Source organism: Rattus norvegicus, chromosome 6 (genome assembly GCF_021556685.1).
Source record: "Rattus norvegicus strain SHRSP/BbbUtx chromosome 6, alternate assembly SHRSP_T2T, whole genome shotgun sequence".
NCBI lineage: Eukaryota > Metazoa > Chordata > Mammalia > Rodentia > Muridae > Rattus > Rattus norvegicus.
Genome location: NC_141539.1, coordinates 144,639,482 through 144,653,605, shown reverse-complemented (window position 1 = coordinate 144,653,605; position 14,124 = coordinate 144,639,482). Strand labels below are relative to the sequence as shown.

General features: G+C 44.4%; 1 protein-coding gene across 1 annotated transcript in view; it reads left to right on the top strand.

Annotated features, from left to right (window-relative positions):
- The window catches only part of Dnah11 (dynein, axonemal, heavy chain 11), a 316,147-nt gene that overhangs the window by 296,304 nt on the left and 5,719 nt on the right, over positions 1-14,124 (top strand). Inside the window, exons 76-77 of the mRNA XM_087554982.1 lie at positions 2,451-2,570; positions 11,278-11,520. Coding sequence (XP_087411108.1) covers positions 2,451-2,570; positions 11,278-11,520 — 363 coding nt within the window. The remainder of the gene's footprint in view (positions 1-2,450; positions 2,571-11,277; positions 11,521-14,124) is intronic.

Below are 14,124 nucleotides of genomic sequence, written 5' to 3'. Positions count from 1 at the left end.
GAACTGAGTTTATTTTGGCTTACGGTCCCAAAAGGTTAGGGACCCTGATGCCAGAGACAGCATGGCAGAAGGTGGCAGGCCTTGCTGCAGGGACAGGAAGCTGAGAGATTGCATCTCACCCTGAGCATGAAGCAGAGAGTGAAGACTGGAGACAGGCAAAGCTTTTAATCTCAAAGCTCACCCTCAGTGATCCAGTGGTGTTACTCCCTCCAGCAGGGATGTACCTTCTAAACCTCCCCTAACAGCATCACCAACTAGAGGTCAAGTCTTCAAATTCTGGAGACTACAAGGGATACTTCTCATTCAAACCACCACAGCTCTTTACAAGAAGGCATTAAAAGACAGTAGTTACAGGTTAGGGAGGCAGCTCAACCACTAAAGTGCTTGCTTCATGAGGACCCAAGCTCAGCTCCTCAGTGTAAGCATAAAAAGCTACATATGGAAGTCCATGCCTCGGATCATGGTGCTGGAAAGGCCTGGCAGGCAGATGTCTAGAGCTCTCCTTTAGCAGATCCATGAGCTCCAAGCTAAATGAGAGCCCCTGGCTTTAAGGAAAACACCATGGTAAAATAAATAACTGAGAATACCTGATGTCCGCCTCTGGTCTATACATGTGCACATGTTGTGTGCAAACTGCACACATCTGTGCCCAACACACCCTCCCCCATGCAAGGTTTTTAAAGACCAAAGATGAAGCGCAGGAGAAAGAATCGATAATTGGAAGAACAGACCTAGCTGATTAAAATTATGAGCGAAGTACATATTGACTACTGGCATGCAGGGCATTTGTTCAACCTGAACGGGAAATACAGGTAAGTCTGTTCCTATCCAATTCTGCTCTGCAGAAGGCGTCTGTGGCATGACAGAAAGGGCCCTGTACTGTAGCTACTCCTCGCATTTCTCATCCATATCAAACCAGCTTAAGAGAAAGACACATTTTAGGTTCGTTTCTTCAAATTCCTATGAACTTGTAGCAAGCACGTTGGAATGGCCTCAGCAATTTGACTCGCTCTGTTCTGTCACATCATGCCACGGGGAAGGCTATAATTATGATTTTACTTGAACTGTCGGGAAGCAATAGACTGCCACCGGGGGTACAAAGGTTCCTGTCTCGAAAGGCTTCATCACAAACTGGCATGTTTTGCAAACCCAGAGGAAGGGAAGGGGTAGCAGGGAGAGGCTTGAACTCTGTGAAGCCAGCAAAGAAGGAGATACAGCGAATAAAACATGGTATGGTAGTCACTGCCCCACAGAACAGTCGTGTGCCCGGTCTTTGCAAAAGCGATGGAAAGCAAATGTCTACCTGAGTCCCACGGTAAAGACATTAGATGGGGGTGGGGTGGGGGTGGGGATGGGCCTTGGGGTAGGGTATCAACTAGACTCTCCTGAGAAGAGGGAACCTCAGCAGAAGAACTGCCTCCTTCAGTTTGATTGTCATGCCTGGGAGGCATCTCCTAAACTGCTAATCGATGGTGCAGAGATTCAGCCTACTGTGGGAAGGCCTGGAGTGCATACAAAAGGTAGCTGAGCAAGCCAGCCAGCAGTCTTCCTGTATGATTTCTGCTTCTGTTCTAGCCTTGGCTTCCCTCCACGGTAGACTATAACCTGTAGGCTTAATAAACCCAATCAATCCCCCAAGTTGGATTTGGTCAATGTTGTATTACAGCAATAAAAACTTAAGTAGGACAGCAGGTGAGACTGGAAAGCACTGGGAAACACGTCAGGAGTTTCACATGGAATTCCAATATACAACTGTGCCCGCATAACCTGTTACAAAGATGACTCCGTTTCCTCTAAAACCTATAGTGAAGTGTGTTTATTGAGCTTCGCCAAATTTATTAGAATACACTGAAAATAATTCTGCCAAGAAGCTCTACACAAAAACTCAAGACAGGTCCACACTGGTTTTAGACCTGGCTCACAGGGTCATAGCAGGGCAGTTGGGGTAAAAGGGCTTCTAGCCCTGACTAGCCAGCTAGGGCAGATATTCTAGGCCTGGAAGTAAATATTTGTGTGGCATGGTGGTGAGTTTTAATTGTCAACTTGACACAATCCAGAAGTACCTGGGGTAGGAGTCTCAGTGGGGGACCGTTTAGATTAGGTTGGCCTGTGAGTGTGTCTGTGGGGAATTATTTCAGTTGGGCTCACTGAGCTGGGAAGTCTTGGCCTGCACATGGGCAGCAGCATTGTTCCATGGGTTAGGCCTTGGCCTGTATAAGGAGTAAAGAACGTAGACTATGAATGGCCACATTAAATTATTCACCTGGGATCTAAACTGTGGATACGACATGGTCAGGTGCTTCACCTACCTGCCACCCTGACTAACCCAAAATGACAGACTAACTTGAAATTGTGCACCAGAGCTGCCCTTCCTCCTCAAGTTGCTTTTGTCTAGGTATTTTGTCACAGCAACAGGAAAGGAAACTCCGAGATATGTGTTTTCCCCCCAGGTCCCGTGGGAAGACCTCCGTTACCTCTTTGGAGAGATCATATATGGGGGCCATATCACAGATGCCTGGGATCGCAAACTATGCCGGGTGTATCTAGAAGAATTCATGAATCCATCTCTGGTGAGACATTTTAAAACTCATCTAACTGAGAAAAAAATTCCGATAAGAATTTTCAGATTATGTTTTACTATGTCTGTAATTCTTAAATGTTCCTGAGGTTGCTTGTTGGCCTTTTAATAAGTATTCCTTTTGGAATGCTCCCATTCCTATTCCTTTTGGAGGTTGGGAAGTTGTGAAGTGTAGACTTACTGGATTTTCACAGTATCCCTGTGAACTGGGCTGAGATGTCACTGCTTCTCCATTGCACAGATGAACATACTGAGGCTCAGTGACTGGCCCCAGATCTCTCAATGAGTGTGCCCATGAGCCCACCAGAGTATGAATCCTGTGAACTCACCCCAGGGCTCATTTTACTTTTATTGTTTTTTTTTTTTTTTTGCCTCTTGCATAAATCAGACGATAGTCTAAAAATTTATCAATAACATTATTAGATTACTTGGTATATGTTCAGAGAAACTGTGGCACTGAAATCTGTGAGATGATGGACTTGTTGGCTTGACAGAATCCATGGAAACCTTCATTAGAACATCTCATTGGGCATTGAGATGGCTTAGTGTTAAAGGTACCTGCGGAAAAAAAAGGCCAACCATGCCCAATCCCTGGATCATACATGTTGAAAGGAAAGAACCGACACCAACAAGTTGTCTAGGCTTCTACATACAAACTGTTCCATGTATGTGCATGAGGGCACACTTACAACACACACACACACACACACACACACACACACACACACATCGCACCACACACACACCACAACACAGCACAACACACCACACACACCACACACACCACTAAACAAGTGTAATAAGAACATGTCATGAATTTCATAGCTACCTAGTTACAATTTTTCAATTTAAAATAAAATAATGTCTACTAGTTTGGTAAGACAATGAGAAGGAACATCAGCAAGAGGCAGGTGGATTTCTGCAAGTTCAAGGTCAGCCTACTCTGCAGAGAGTTCCGGGACAGTCAGAGCTACACAGGGAAACTCGGTCTTTAAAAACAAACAAACAAACAAACAAACAAGAGAACAATAAAAAAGAGGTTTTTAGGGCTGGGGATTTAGCTCAGTGGTAGAGCGCTTACCTAGGAAGCGCAAGGCCCTGGGTTCGATCCCCAGCTCCGAAAAAAAAAAAGAACCAAAAAAAAAAAAAAAAAAAAAAGAGGTTTTTATTACTACAGTATTGTGGGGTTCCTGTTGTTTTATTTGTGGTAAAAAAACAATATAGCAAGGTTTTAAAATAAAGAACAACACGATACTCCTTGCTGCTTCGGGGAGGAAGGGGTGGGTTACCATCGGCAAATTCTTAAGACAGAACATCTTATTTCACACAGAATCGACCCTGTGTCTGTGTCAAATGGTGGTGGGCTGGCTGTGGTTTCTGGTGAACATGCTTTGTTCTTGTACTGTAGTCACTGAGGTGTGGTAGTTTGGCTTTCCTGATGCTCTCTTGCTCTCAAGTGCTATTCGAGCTTGCTGTGACAAAACCTCATGACCAAGATAACAAGTAAAAAGAAAACAGTCCACTGGGCTTACAGTTTCACAGGGCTAGAGTCCATGACAGTGGAGCTAAGGCATCACAGCAGGAACTGCCAAGAGCTCTCACGCTGATCCCCAAGTAAGAGGCAGAGAGAACTAAATCAAACCGGCACAAGTCTTTGGAACCCTCAAAGCCTGCCCTAATAACATACTTCCTCAAGCAAGGGTACATACATATGTCTCCTAAGATTCTCCAAACAACCATCGAGTGGAGATAAAGTATTCAAACATGGCCAATAGGAGCTGTTCCCCTCTAAACCACAAGAGCCATTTTCTAGTTATTTCTTGAAACTTCAAAGATACTTGTGTTAATTGGCTTCCCATCATCATGTCATAAGACCTGAGCTAAGCAAATTTACAGGAGACACGGCTTATTTGGGCCCATGGTTAAAGAAGCCATAATCCACGTCTGAATGGGCAGTGGCTCAGTATACACGAATGTGGGAACACATGGCTTGGGAGGTATGTTTGCGTCGTGGCAAATGAAGGAAAAAAGGGTCAGAGGTCCCAGTGTCCCCTTAAGGACATACCCATGATGATCTCAATTCCTCCCACCAGGCGCCAACCTTCTAAAATTCTACAGCCTCCCAAGAATGCCACAGACTAGTGGCAAAGTCTTCATTGACAGGGGTCTTGAATAATAATTCCAAGCCATGGCAACACCTACACCATCTAAATTCACCAAACATGCCATAGACGCTAACTTGTTTTAGATCAGTGCTGAAAGAGCATTTGTTGTGTGTGCTTGGTTCTGGAAATCTGAGTACGCTTCTATTCACAGCTTTTCTAAATGCTCCTCAGAGAGGCCTTGTGCAGACCTGATCACCAGATCACTAGAGTCTAGTCTATTTCCAGACCTTACATAACCATGTACCAGGAACAGTGCATTTGAGTCTAGTCCAACATTGTAATGGGCCCTGAGTGTTTCTTACTTCTTTAAATAGCATTGACAACAGCAACAAAACCTAGAGCTTTCTGCTCTGTGATGAACCCTTGTGTTCTCCTTTGACTTGAAGTCTCCCAGTCTTTCTGTCTCCTATTGAGCAGGATTTTCACATGCGGACATATACTTTCAATTCAGCACCATCAGACCTTGGTCTGGGAGCAAGTTACCATGGAGACGTGGACGATAAACAGTGCTCCAGAGCCACCTTCACAGAGCCTTATTTCTGTGACAAATGGTTGAGGGCAAAGGCTGAGCCGGAAGCTCAGGGGCAGCCCCTTCCCTGGCTCTGGCCTGCTGCTAAAGGTGGAATTACTGATCCGAGAAATAGTTCATTAACCTTCACGAGGCTGGACTCCCTCTCAAACGATTGTAGAATCAATATAGGTGACGAAACCCGAGGGGCATGGCTGGTGTGGAGGACCCCTTTAGAACTGTAGGTTCTTCCGTCCAGACCTGGTGAGATACTCAGGGTGGGGACGCCTCATTCAAAAGCTGCCAGAGTCACCCGGCAGTGCTACCGTTATCTCACGGGGGGGGGGGGGGGGAATGAAATGCGATTGCTGTCAAAGGCTACACGTCCAATTATTTTGTTCTCATGCAAATGTTTCCTGCTCAGGCTGCAACCACGATCTAATGATTCAGCTTCCGCAGGACATCTTTCTGACCCTTCTCACACCAGTTAGCAAAATCGCAAGTCAATAGCTGCTACTTGGGAAAACAGCCCAAGTGGGCCAGGTTGAAAATTCTACTGTGTTCAGATCTGACCTTTCAGTGATGGCTCAGTGTCAGAAGGGTGAGCTTCCTGTTGGATGAGCTATCTAACAGGGAGGCACCTTAAAGAGCTTTGGAATAACATTAAGTAAAAAATCATTTTCTCGGATAACACAAACATTTAGGAAAGCCAAGTGATGAACACAGTATGCTATTTTCAGGAAAGGAGGCAAGAGGTCACCTGAGTGTTATCATATAGTGCCAACTATTTGGATGATATAGATAACAATTAGTAAGCCAGTCTTAAGGTAGAAAAGAAAGCCCTTGGGGGGCCAAATTCAAACTCTTACATTTATTGTAAAGTCTGACTTATTACTGAGCTCGTCTGAGCAGTAGCTGTATCATCTATGAAAAAAGAATGGCTAACTCAAAGAGTTTATTGTCAGGTTGAACACTGACATGATACCAGAATGATGTGCTTATAAGTGGGGAATCTTTTTATTATGAAGTATACATTTTCACAATATGTATTTCTTGCTTGTCTGTGCCCTACTTTGTAACAACTGTTGTTTTTACGTATATGGGTATTTTGTCTACATTTATGTCTGTGTACCACATGTATGTCATATCTGTGAGGCCGGAAAAGGGTGTTGGATCCCCTGAGACTGGAGTTACAAACAACTGTAATTTGCTATGTGGGTGTTGGAATCAAACCCAGGGCCTCTGGAAGATCAGCCAGTGCTGTTCCCCACTGAGCAGTGTCTTGGGCTCCTGTGCCCAAGTTTCTGCTGAGAGAGACAGAGAGCATTTATTAAGAACCTGTGCCACAGCAGGGCCAGCCAGTGCTGTCCAGGTGACTCTGTGTGTGTGTGTGTGTGTGTGTGTGTGTGTGTGTGTGTGTGTGTGTGTGTGTGTGTGTGTGTGTGTGTGACTCTCTCTGTGTGACTGCGTGTGTCTGTGTGTCTGTGTCTGTGTCTGTGATTTCTTTCCACAGCAGTCCTGAAGAACAGGTATGACCACCTCATGTAAGCAGAAAAGGAATACTCTCAGAGATTTAAAATAAAAAAGTTTAGAACCTGGCAGGCAAGGAGTGGAACTCGGATTTAAAAGGCCAGCCCTGTTCTGCTGCACACTGTGTTGGCTACGGCACTGCTTCATTTGTAGCTGGTGCAGAGGTCGCCTTAGCAGTGAGGTGGTGTGCCTGCACTTGGTTTTGTGTGCTCTGTGAGTGAGGGATGATCCAGGAGACCAGGGTTGCAGTTCTGTTACTCATTTCCAGTCCAGCTTCATGCAGGACACCCCTGTGCCTTGCACTGGTTGTCAAATGCATTATGGAGAAAATTACAGGTGTGATGGGCTTCACATTTGAGTAATTTCCAAAACTCCCAGCAACACTCTGCGGTTGAAGTTTGGACCCTAAAGGCCACGTGGCAATGTGTTTGTTGCAGTGGACTTGCACTGGATTAGGGGCCCCTCGTCATTACTGAGACTGTTTGGAGAACCAGGTAAGTGGTTGGGTTTTTACTGAATTCCAGGAAACACATTATGAAAACAAAGAACAATAGCCCCATTGAGGCAGCACCGTTACTGGTTTTTCCAGCTCCCAAGACCTGTGCACGATAATATTCAATCTGATTCCTGTGAAGACACACTCAGATCCTTGGTGATAGTTTCATGATGTGTGTGTGTGTGTGTGTGTGTGTGTGTGTGTGTGTGTGTGTGTGTGTGGTCTGATATGTCTGTACATGATTCCATTGATTCTTAAAACTTTAGTGAGATACAATTTGCCCACTTCTGGTTTGGCCTATTATCATATTGTTTCTGGACAAGTCTGTACACAGATTTTTGTGCCATCCTCACCAACATGGCTACAATCCACATTCTTTACTCTAGTCATTTTGATGGGTTTTGAATATGAAACTGTCATATTCCCAAAGGTACTGAGCCTCTTGTCCTGTGTTCATTAGTAATTTTTCATTTACCTAGGAGAAATGTTTGTTGAGAATGGGTTAATTTCTTGAGAATTTAATACCTTCGCAAATAGCCCTCTAGTTGAAGGAGGAAAAAAGAGTCCCCATTGTGGAGAACGACAGTTAGGGCCCCATCAACAGGAAGCAGGTTTGCCAACAGCTCTTCAGTGGACAGGTTGAGTCAGAATCAGGAATTTAGAGATGGCTCCAGTGGTGAAGGACGCTTGATTTGCATCATGAATACTGGAATTCAGATCCCAGCACCTAGGGAACAAAGAAAAGCCAGCAATCCCAGAAACTTGTGAAGACGGTGCAGAAGCAAGATCGGTGGTGGCTTCTGGCCTCTATTCCAAGGGAGACGAGCCAACTTTTGTGAAAAGATCCTACCTCAAAGGAGCAGACATCGAGCGGCAGAAGAGGATTCCCAACATCCTCTTCAGCCTCTGAACATGACTGCATACAAGCACATTCATGTGCATATATATTCAGACTGGCTCATTAACCAAGGGTGGGGATTGGGGGAGTGTGGGGGTGGAGGCCAGTTGGAATAGACACGTCCAAACATAACTCTGTTCTCTACAAACAAGGGCTTGGTTTTTCCCATGAATGCTGACATGGAGACGAAAGAACTTTTAAAAGCTGCAGCTTAACTTACTGTACTTCAGAGAATTCCAAAAGCAGAAAATCAAACCCACAGGGGTCTGGGCGTTTGAGTGCAACTGTGTAGCCAGTGGGATGGAGCCTGTATCTTGATGGAAGATGACTAAGTGGTCTGTTTGTAGACAAGGGAATACAATTTTCATGCCAGTCAAGTTGCAAAGCAAAGGGCAGCAGAAAACGAGGGAAAGAGGCATCACTTATCATCCTTAATGGCCTGGTGGCCTTAAGAAGCTACAGGCTTGCCAGCCATAGTGATGCATGCCTGTAACCCTAGCCAAGGGGAAACAGGCAGGGATAGAAGTTAAGAGGCTACATAGCAAGATCTTACCTAAAAAGAGTTTATAAAAACCAGCGCCCAATAAATAGATGATAGTGTTTGTTTTCGAGCTTCATCAGTAAAATGGCTCTCATGGTCACAGCTTAGCCACTGTAGCTGTAAGAGTTTACAAGCCTCCAAGGCACAGAGCAGGCTTTCAAGGTGCGTGGATCTCTCTGACCTAGGAGAAGGCATGGCTATTTTGTGCACATCTTGGTTTGTCTTGAAGGCACAGCAACCCACTAAGTATTCAAACCTCAATTCTTAACTTTAATACTAAAAGTTTGGGGAGGAAGGTGTAGTTGATAACACTTGGGCCCACTTAACTTTAAGAGAACCCGAACAACAACAACTGTTTGTTACTCCTGGTTTTTTTTTTCCTGTTAAGATTTTACTGAGAGAGAGAGATAGAGGGAGAGGGAGAGGGAGGGAGGGAGGGAGAGAGAGAGAGAGAGAGAGAGAGAGAGAGAGAGAGAGAGAGACTGACTAATTGTGTATCTGAATAGATAATAAGTTTAACTCTTATGTGCACTTTAGTTGATCACATTTAAATTTCATTCATTCTTTATAAGAAAACAGGAAATGATCAATATGATCAATGTGGCTAGAGCAAGTCTGGGAGGGTTCCTTCCCCTGGCCAATGGGTTTGCATCTGTTTCTGGCACTATGGGAGGTTAGACAATACGAGACTATTCCTGCAAAATGGAAGCATACATGCTGACTCAAATACCAGAGACACCCCTGGAGATCAGAGACAGCAGCTGAGAAACCCTGTCAACGACACAGGGCCTTTACACCATCAAGGACCGAGCGTGAGGAAAGAAACAGCCCGCCATTCCTCAGAGACACATGACACAGCAGCATGGAGAATCACGGCTAGCTCATTGCCTCGAGTTCCTATGAAGGTTTTCTATTTCCAAGGTGATTCGTATTGGGTGATTAACCCAAATTAACATCTGGGTAAATGGAACTCTGCAGGCAACAGTGAAGAGATGCAGTTCATGATACACAACAGCAGAAACACAGGTTTTTCAGAAAATGTTTTACCAGGGGTAGGCAAAAAATTGCTGCATTAGATGATAATTAAAAAGAAAGCATTCGGGGTTGGGGATTTAGCTCAGTGGTAGAGCACTTGCCTAGCAAGCGCAAGGCCCTGGGTTCGGTCCCCAGCTCCAAAAAAAAAGAAAAAAGAAAAAAAGAAAGAAAGAAAGGAAGAAAGAAAGAAAGAAAGAAAGAAAGAAAGAAAGAAAGAAAAAGAAAGAAAGAAAGGAAGGAAGGAAGCAAGCAAGCAAGCAAGCATGCATTCCCTGGTACATTAAATGCATGCGGAAACAGAACTCATGGTACAAGAGACCAGGAAAATCAAGAGGTGTTAATGGTGCCCGAGAATCATCTGGGAGAGAGAAATGTGAAATAAAGCAGCTAGAATCTTCTAAGCACTTTACAGTTTATCATTGGACAGACTCAGGTCCATATATTCTTTGGTTCTATTTTAATGTGTGAAGATTTGTTATTTCACCTTAGTATTTTAGAAAATATCCCTTTACAGGGAGTGCTGCTCTTCCTCAGGCCCCAGTGAAGTAAGACGGGCAAATAAATTCTTTGCTGTGGCCTTTCATTCACCAGGCGACTGTGTCCTGAGCTCTTGTCCCATTCATGGACCTGAACAGCAGTAACACAGACTTTGCCCTGTTTTGCCCAAGGTCCAGGGGAGGGAGCACTCATCTTACTCGGTATAATATGACCTTTAAAATGGAAGTAATTTGTGTTTGTAAAGTTTGTCTGTGTCACATGAATTGGAGTAGCATTGTGTGGAGAATAGTACACCAGGTACGTTAACCTTCCACTGCTGTGACAAAAGAGCTTTAAGGGAGGAAGTAAGACTTAAAGAGTCTGGGATGTGTCAGGGTGAACCGGTTCCACCAGGAGTAAAGTTATGGCAGAGGAAAGAAGAGTGAGAGGACACACTCTCGAAAGAAATGCCTGCAGTGACCGACTTCCTTTAACTAACCCACACATCCTAGAGTTTCCAGAACTTTCTAGAAGAGTGCTGTCATCTGAGGAAGAAGCCGTTTAATATATGAGGACGGGGGGAACATCTGACATCATAACACTGGGGAAACGTGTACTAGCATTACTGGGTTCTAAATTAAGTTTGAATTCAAAACAACGCCTTCTTGGTCAAATTAATGACCAGACATCTTCTCTGGGCGATAGGGAATGTTTAAGAATCAGAAGTTGGAACATGAAGCACTGGCTAATAGGCCATGCTGCTGCTGCAATGTTTACTTATTCATAGTATGTGTATATCACACCTCCCCAAACACACTCTACGTTACTTTCCCACAGGTTTGTTTTTCTCAGAATTATCCTCAGCGGTCAGGCCAATTCGGCAAACACCAGCCAGGTTTTTATGTGGCACAGTGCTGATCATGGAGCATTTCGGAGCCTAGAACCTACCTAGCATCACTGTGGGACAGTTTTGCTAGTGCTCTGTGTTCAGGAAGTGAAGGTGATGCCTGCCTAGCTGTGGAATAACTGACTTTTCTTTATGGTTAAAGATTGAGGATGAACTCATGCTGGCACCAGGATTTGCAGCCCCTCCCTACTCTGATTATTCTGGCTACCACCAGTACATAGAAGACATGTTGCCTCCAGAAAGCCCGGCACTGTATGGCCTCCACCCCAATGCTGAAATAGAGTTACTAACAGTGACGTCCAACATGCTCTTCAGAACTCTGCTGGAGATGCAACCCAGGAATGCAGTCAGCAACGAGGAACAGGGGCAGTCCACAGAAGACAAGGTAAGGAGGCCCTTCTTGTTCTCTTCTTTAAAGTGAACTGCATGAGTCTCAACTATTAGTCTCTGTTAAGCTTTACCTACGTCGACAAGGTGTAAAACATTTCCAACTGCCCGAGATACTCATACTCTTTGTAAGGATGGGTACATCTTGCTCCCCAAAGATAACTGGTATCCTGACCTCCATAATCACCTATTGTATGGTTATACAGTATTTATGGCCAGGCTCCTGACTCCACAGTTCAGATACCAATGGATCATTCTTGTTTTCTGTTTTATCCTAGGAATATTTGATTTTTATTTTACTGTGGTTAGGTATCTTAAGTGGCTCTTGGGTTTGCTTTACTGTTATGAATGTTCATGACCATGACCCCATATGATCCTTTGCCAAAAGACAAACACTGACTTCCCAAGCAGTTGGTAATCTGGCATTCTTTGTGCTCAATAATGGGATTGCCAGATGAAAGGTTTGAGTCTCCGGATACGGTGCCTCCTTTAGAGTCTGTTAAGGATAAACGGTCTCTGAGTACTTATAACTCTGTGTTCCTTGACTGGGTTATGGTGCTCTTTTCACATTAGATGGCCTATGTATGTATGCATATATATATATACATGATATATATACATATCATATAGATATCACACATACACACACACACACAAGGTATTATTTTTTACTTGCTCAACTTTCCTCTCTCCTTTTCTTACAGACTTGTGTAACTCTTTATTCTACATGCATATTCTCTGTCAAGTGTATGACTTGAATGACATAATCTCCAAGTCCACAGCTGGCCCTTCATTGTGAGGGGAGGGGCGCATGGGGGTACAACAGACCATATTTAGGCGTGGGTATGTGGGAAGCTGGGAGATGGCAAGTGTTCTGCTCTAAACCTCTCCACCGTATTCCTTTGAGATAGGGCCTCACTGGCCTGGAGCCTGGCTGGCAGCCAGCAAGTCCTAGTGATTCTCCTGTCTCTGCCTTCTACAGTGCTGGGGGTCTAAGCACCCAGCTTTTTATGTGGGTGTAGAGATCCAGGTTCAAGACACCTGTCTGTGCAGCACATACTCTTACTTTCCGGGCACACTCCAGCCCCAGCCCTTCACTGTTGCTGTAGTTCTTGCTGCCATTTTGTTATCTCCCCTCTTATATATGTCTCTGAAGATTTTTATTTATTCCATTATACGGAATGTTGGAAATGGAGAATGATATTTCTTACATTAAAATCTTGTTTCTCGTTACTTTAAACCCTGAATAGATCACCCCACCAAACGAATCAGCTCTTATTCTCCTCAAAATTATTAATCAAGGTGCGACTGCCAAAGGTTCCGGATGCTCAAATGGCACTTGTTAGCCTGAACTCTAATTATAGTGAAGTCCAAGAATATGACCGTATTATTTCTTGTCTTCTTTGAAATAAGGTCATTTACTGGCCTACTCCTAACTTCAAAGAAACCGTTCATGTTGCTGTATCCTGTATACAAACATCTTTGCTACAGGAATACTACATCATAGGATGAACATGGAAACATCCTCCCCTGTGGGAAGACATACAACATTCATAGAAGCAGAGGGGTAGATGACAGATATCCAACTCAGGGTTTTACATTCCCAGTCTCTCCAGGAGGGAAGCCAATCAGGAAGCAGAAAATGCAGCACTTGTGAAACACGATGCCTCAGTACTCAGCCAGACCAGAAGCTCAGAGCCAAGGCCAGTTATTAGGTACCAGATACTAAAGATCATACTTTTCCCTGGGTTGTTCAATATATGAGGGTTTGGAGAGGTATTAGGATCTATTTTAGAGATAAGCTGAGGTGACTTGTCAAGACTCAACAGGTAGAGAGGGTCAGGGAAGGACATGAAACCTGGGGGACTCTTAAAGCCATACTGCTGTCTAACTCCAGGGCTGTTGCACTGCCTATCCTGAGTGTGACAGCAATTCCTGAGTATGATGTTGGGACCACTGAGGATCATCTGAGAAAAGAGGGGACATGGGAAAGCTGCTTGGGGATGACCCACCCCTCCCCACCCCCAATTTTTACCTCCTATTTTTGACTCATGGAGGCAGGGTCTCATTGCATATCTCAGGCTGGACTTGAACTCATGATCCTTCTGTCTCATGAAGACTAAAATCATAGGAAGGTATTTCCCAGTCATCTGCTTCTAGATAGTCACAGGCTAGCTCAGTAAAGCTACTGACAGGCACATTTTCAAACCAACAGTCATGTTCTACTCTCTCATCTTTACAGTTGCACACAAATGCCATTTAGTTGGTAATTCTTCTACTCCTTGAAACTGTCCACAGCAGGATCTAGCAGAGAGCGGTGCCTAGTGCTAATGCAGCAGCTCCGACCAGAGGCTGTCAGAGGCTGTAGACATCTTTGGGAGCTGTGTGCTCTATTCTGAGACTTCAAGAAGTATGGCCTATAGTCACTGTGTTAGTTAGGGTTTTATTGCTGCGAAGAAGACACCATGACCACAGCAGCTTTTGTAAAGGAAAGCACTTAACTGGGGCTGGCTTACATCTGGTTAAGTCTATTATTATCACGGTGGGGAGCATGGCTGCATATAGACAGAATGGTGCTGGAGAAGAAGCTCTGAATTTTATA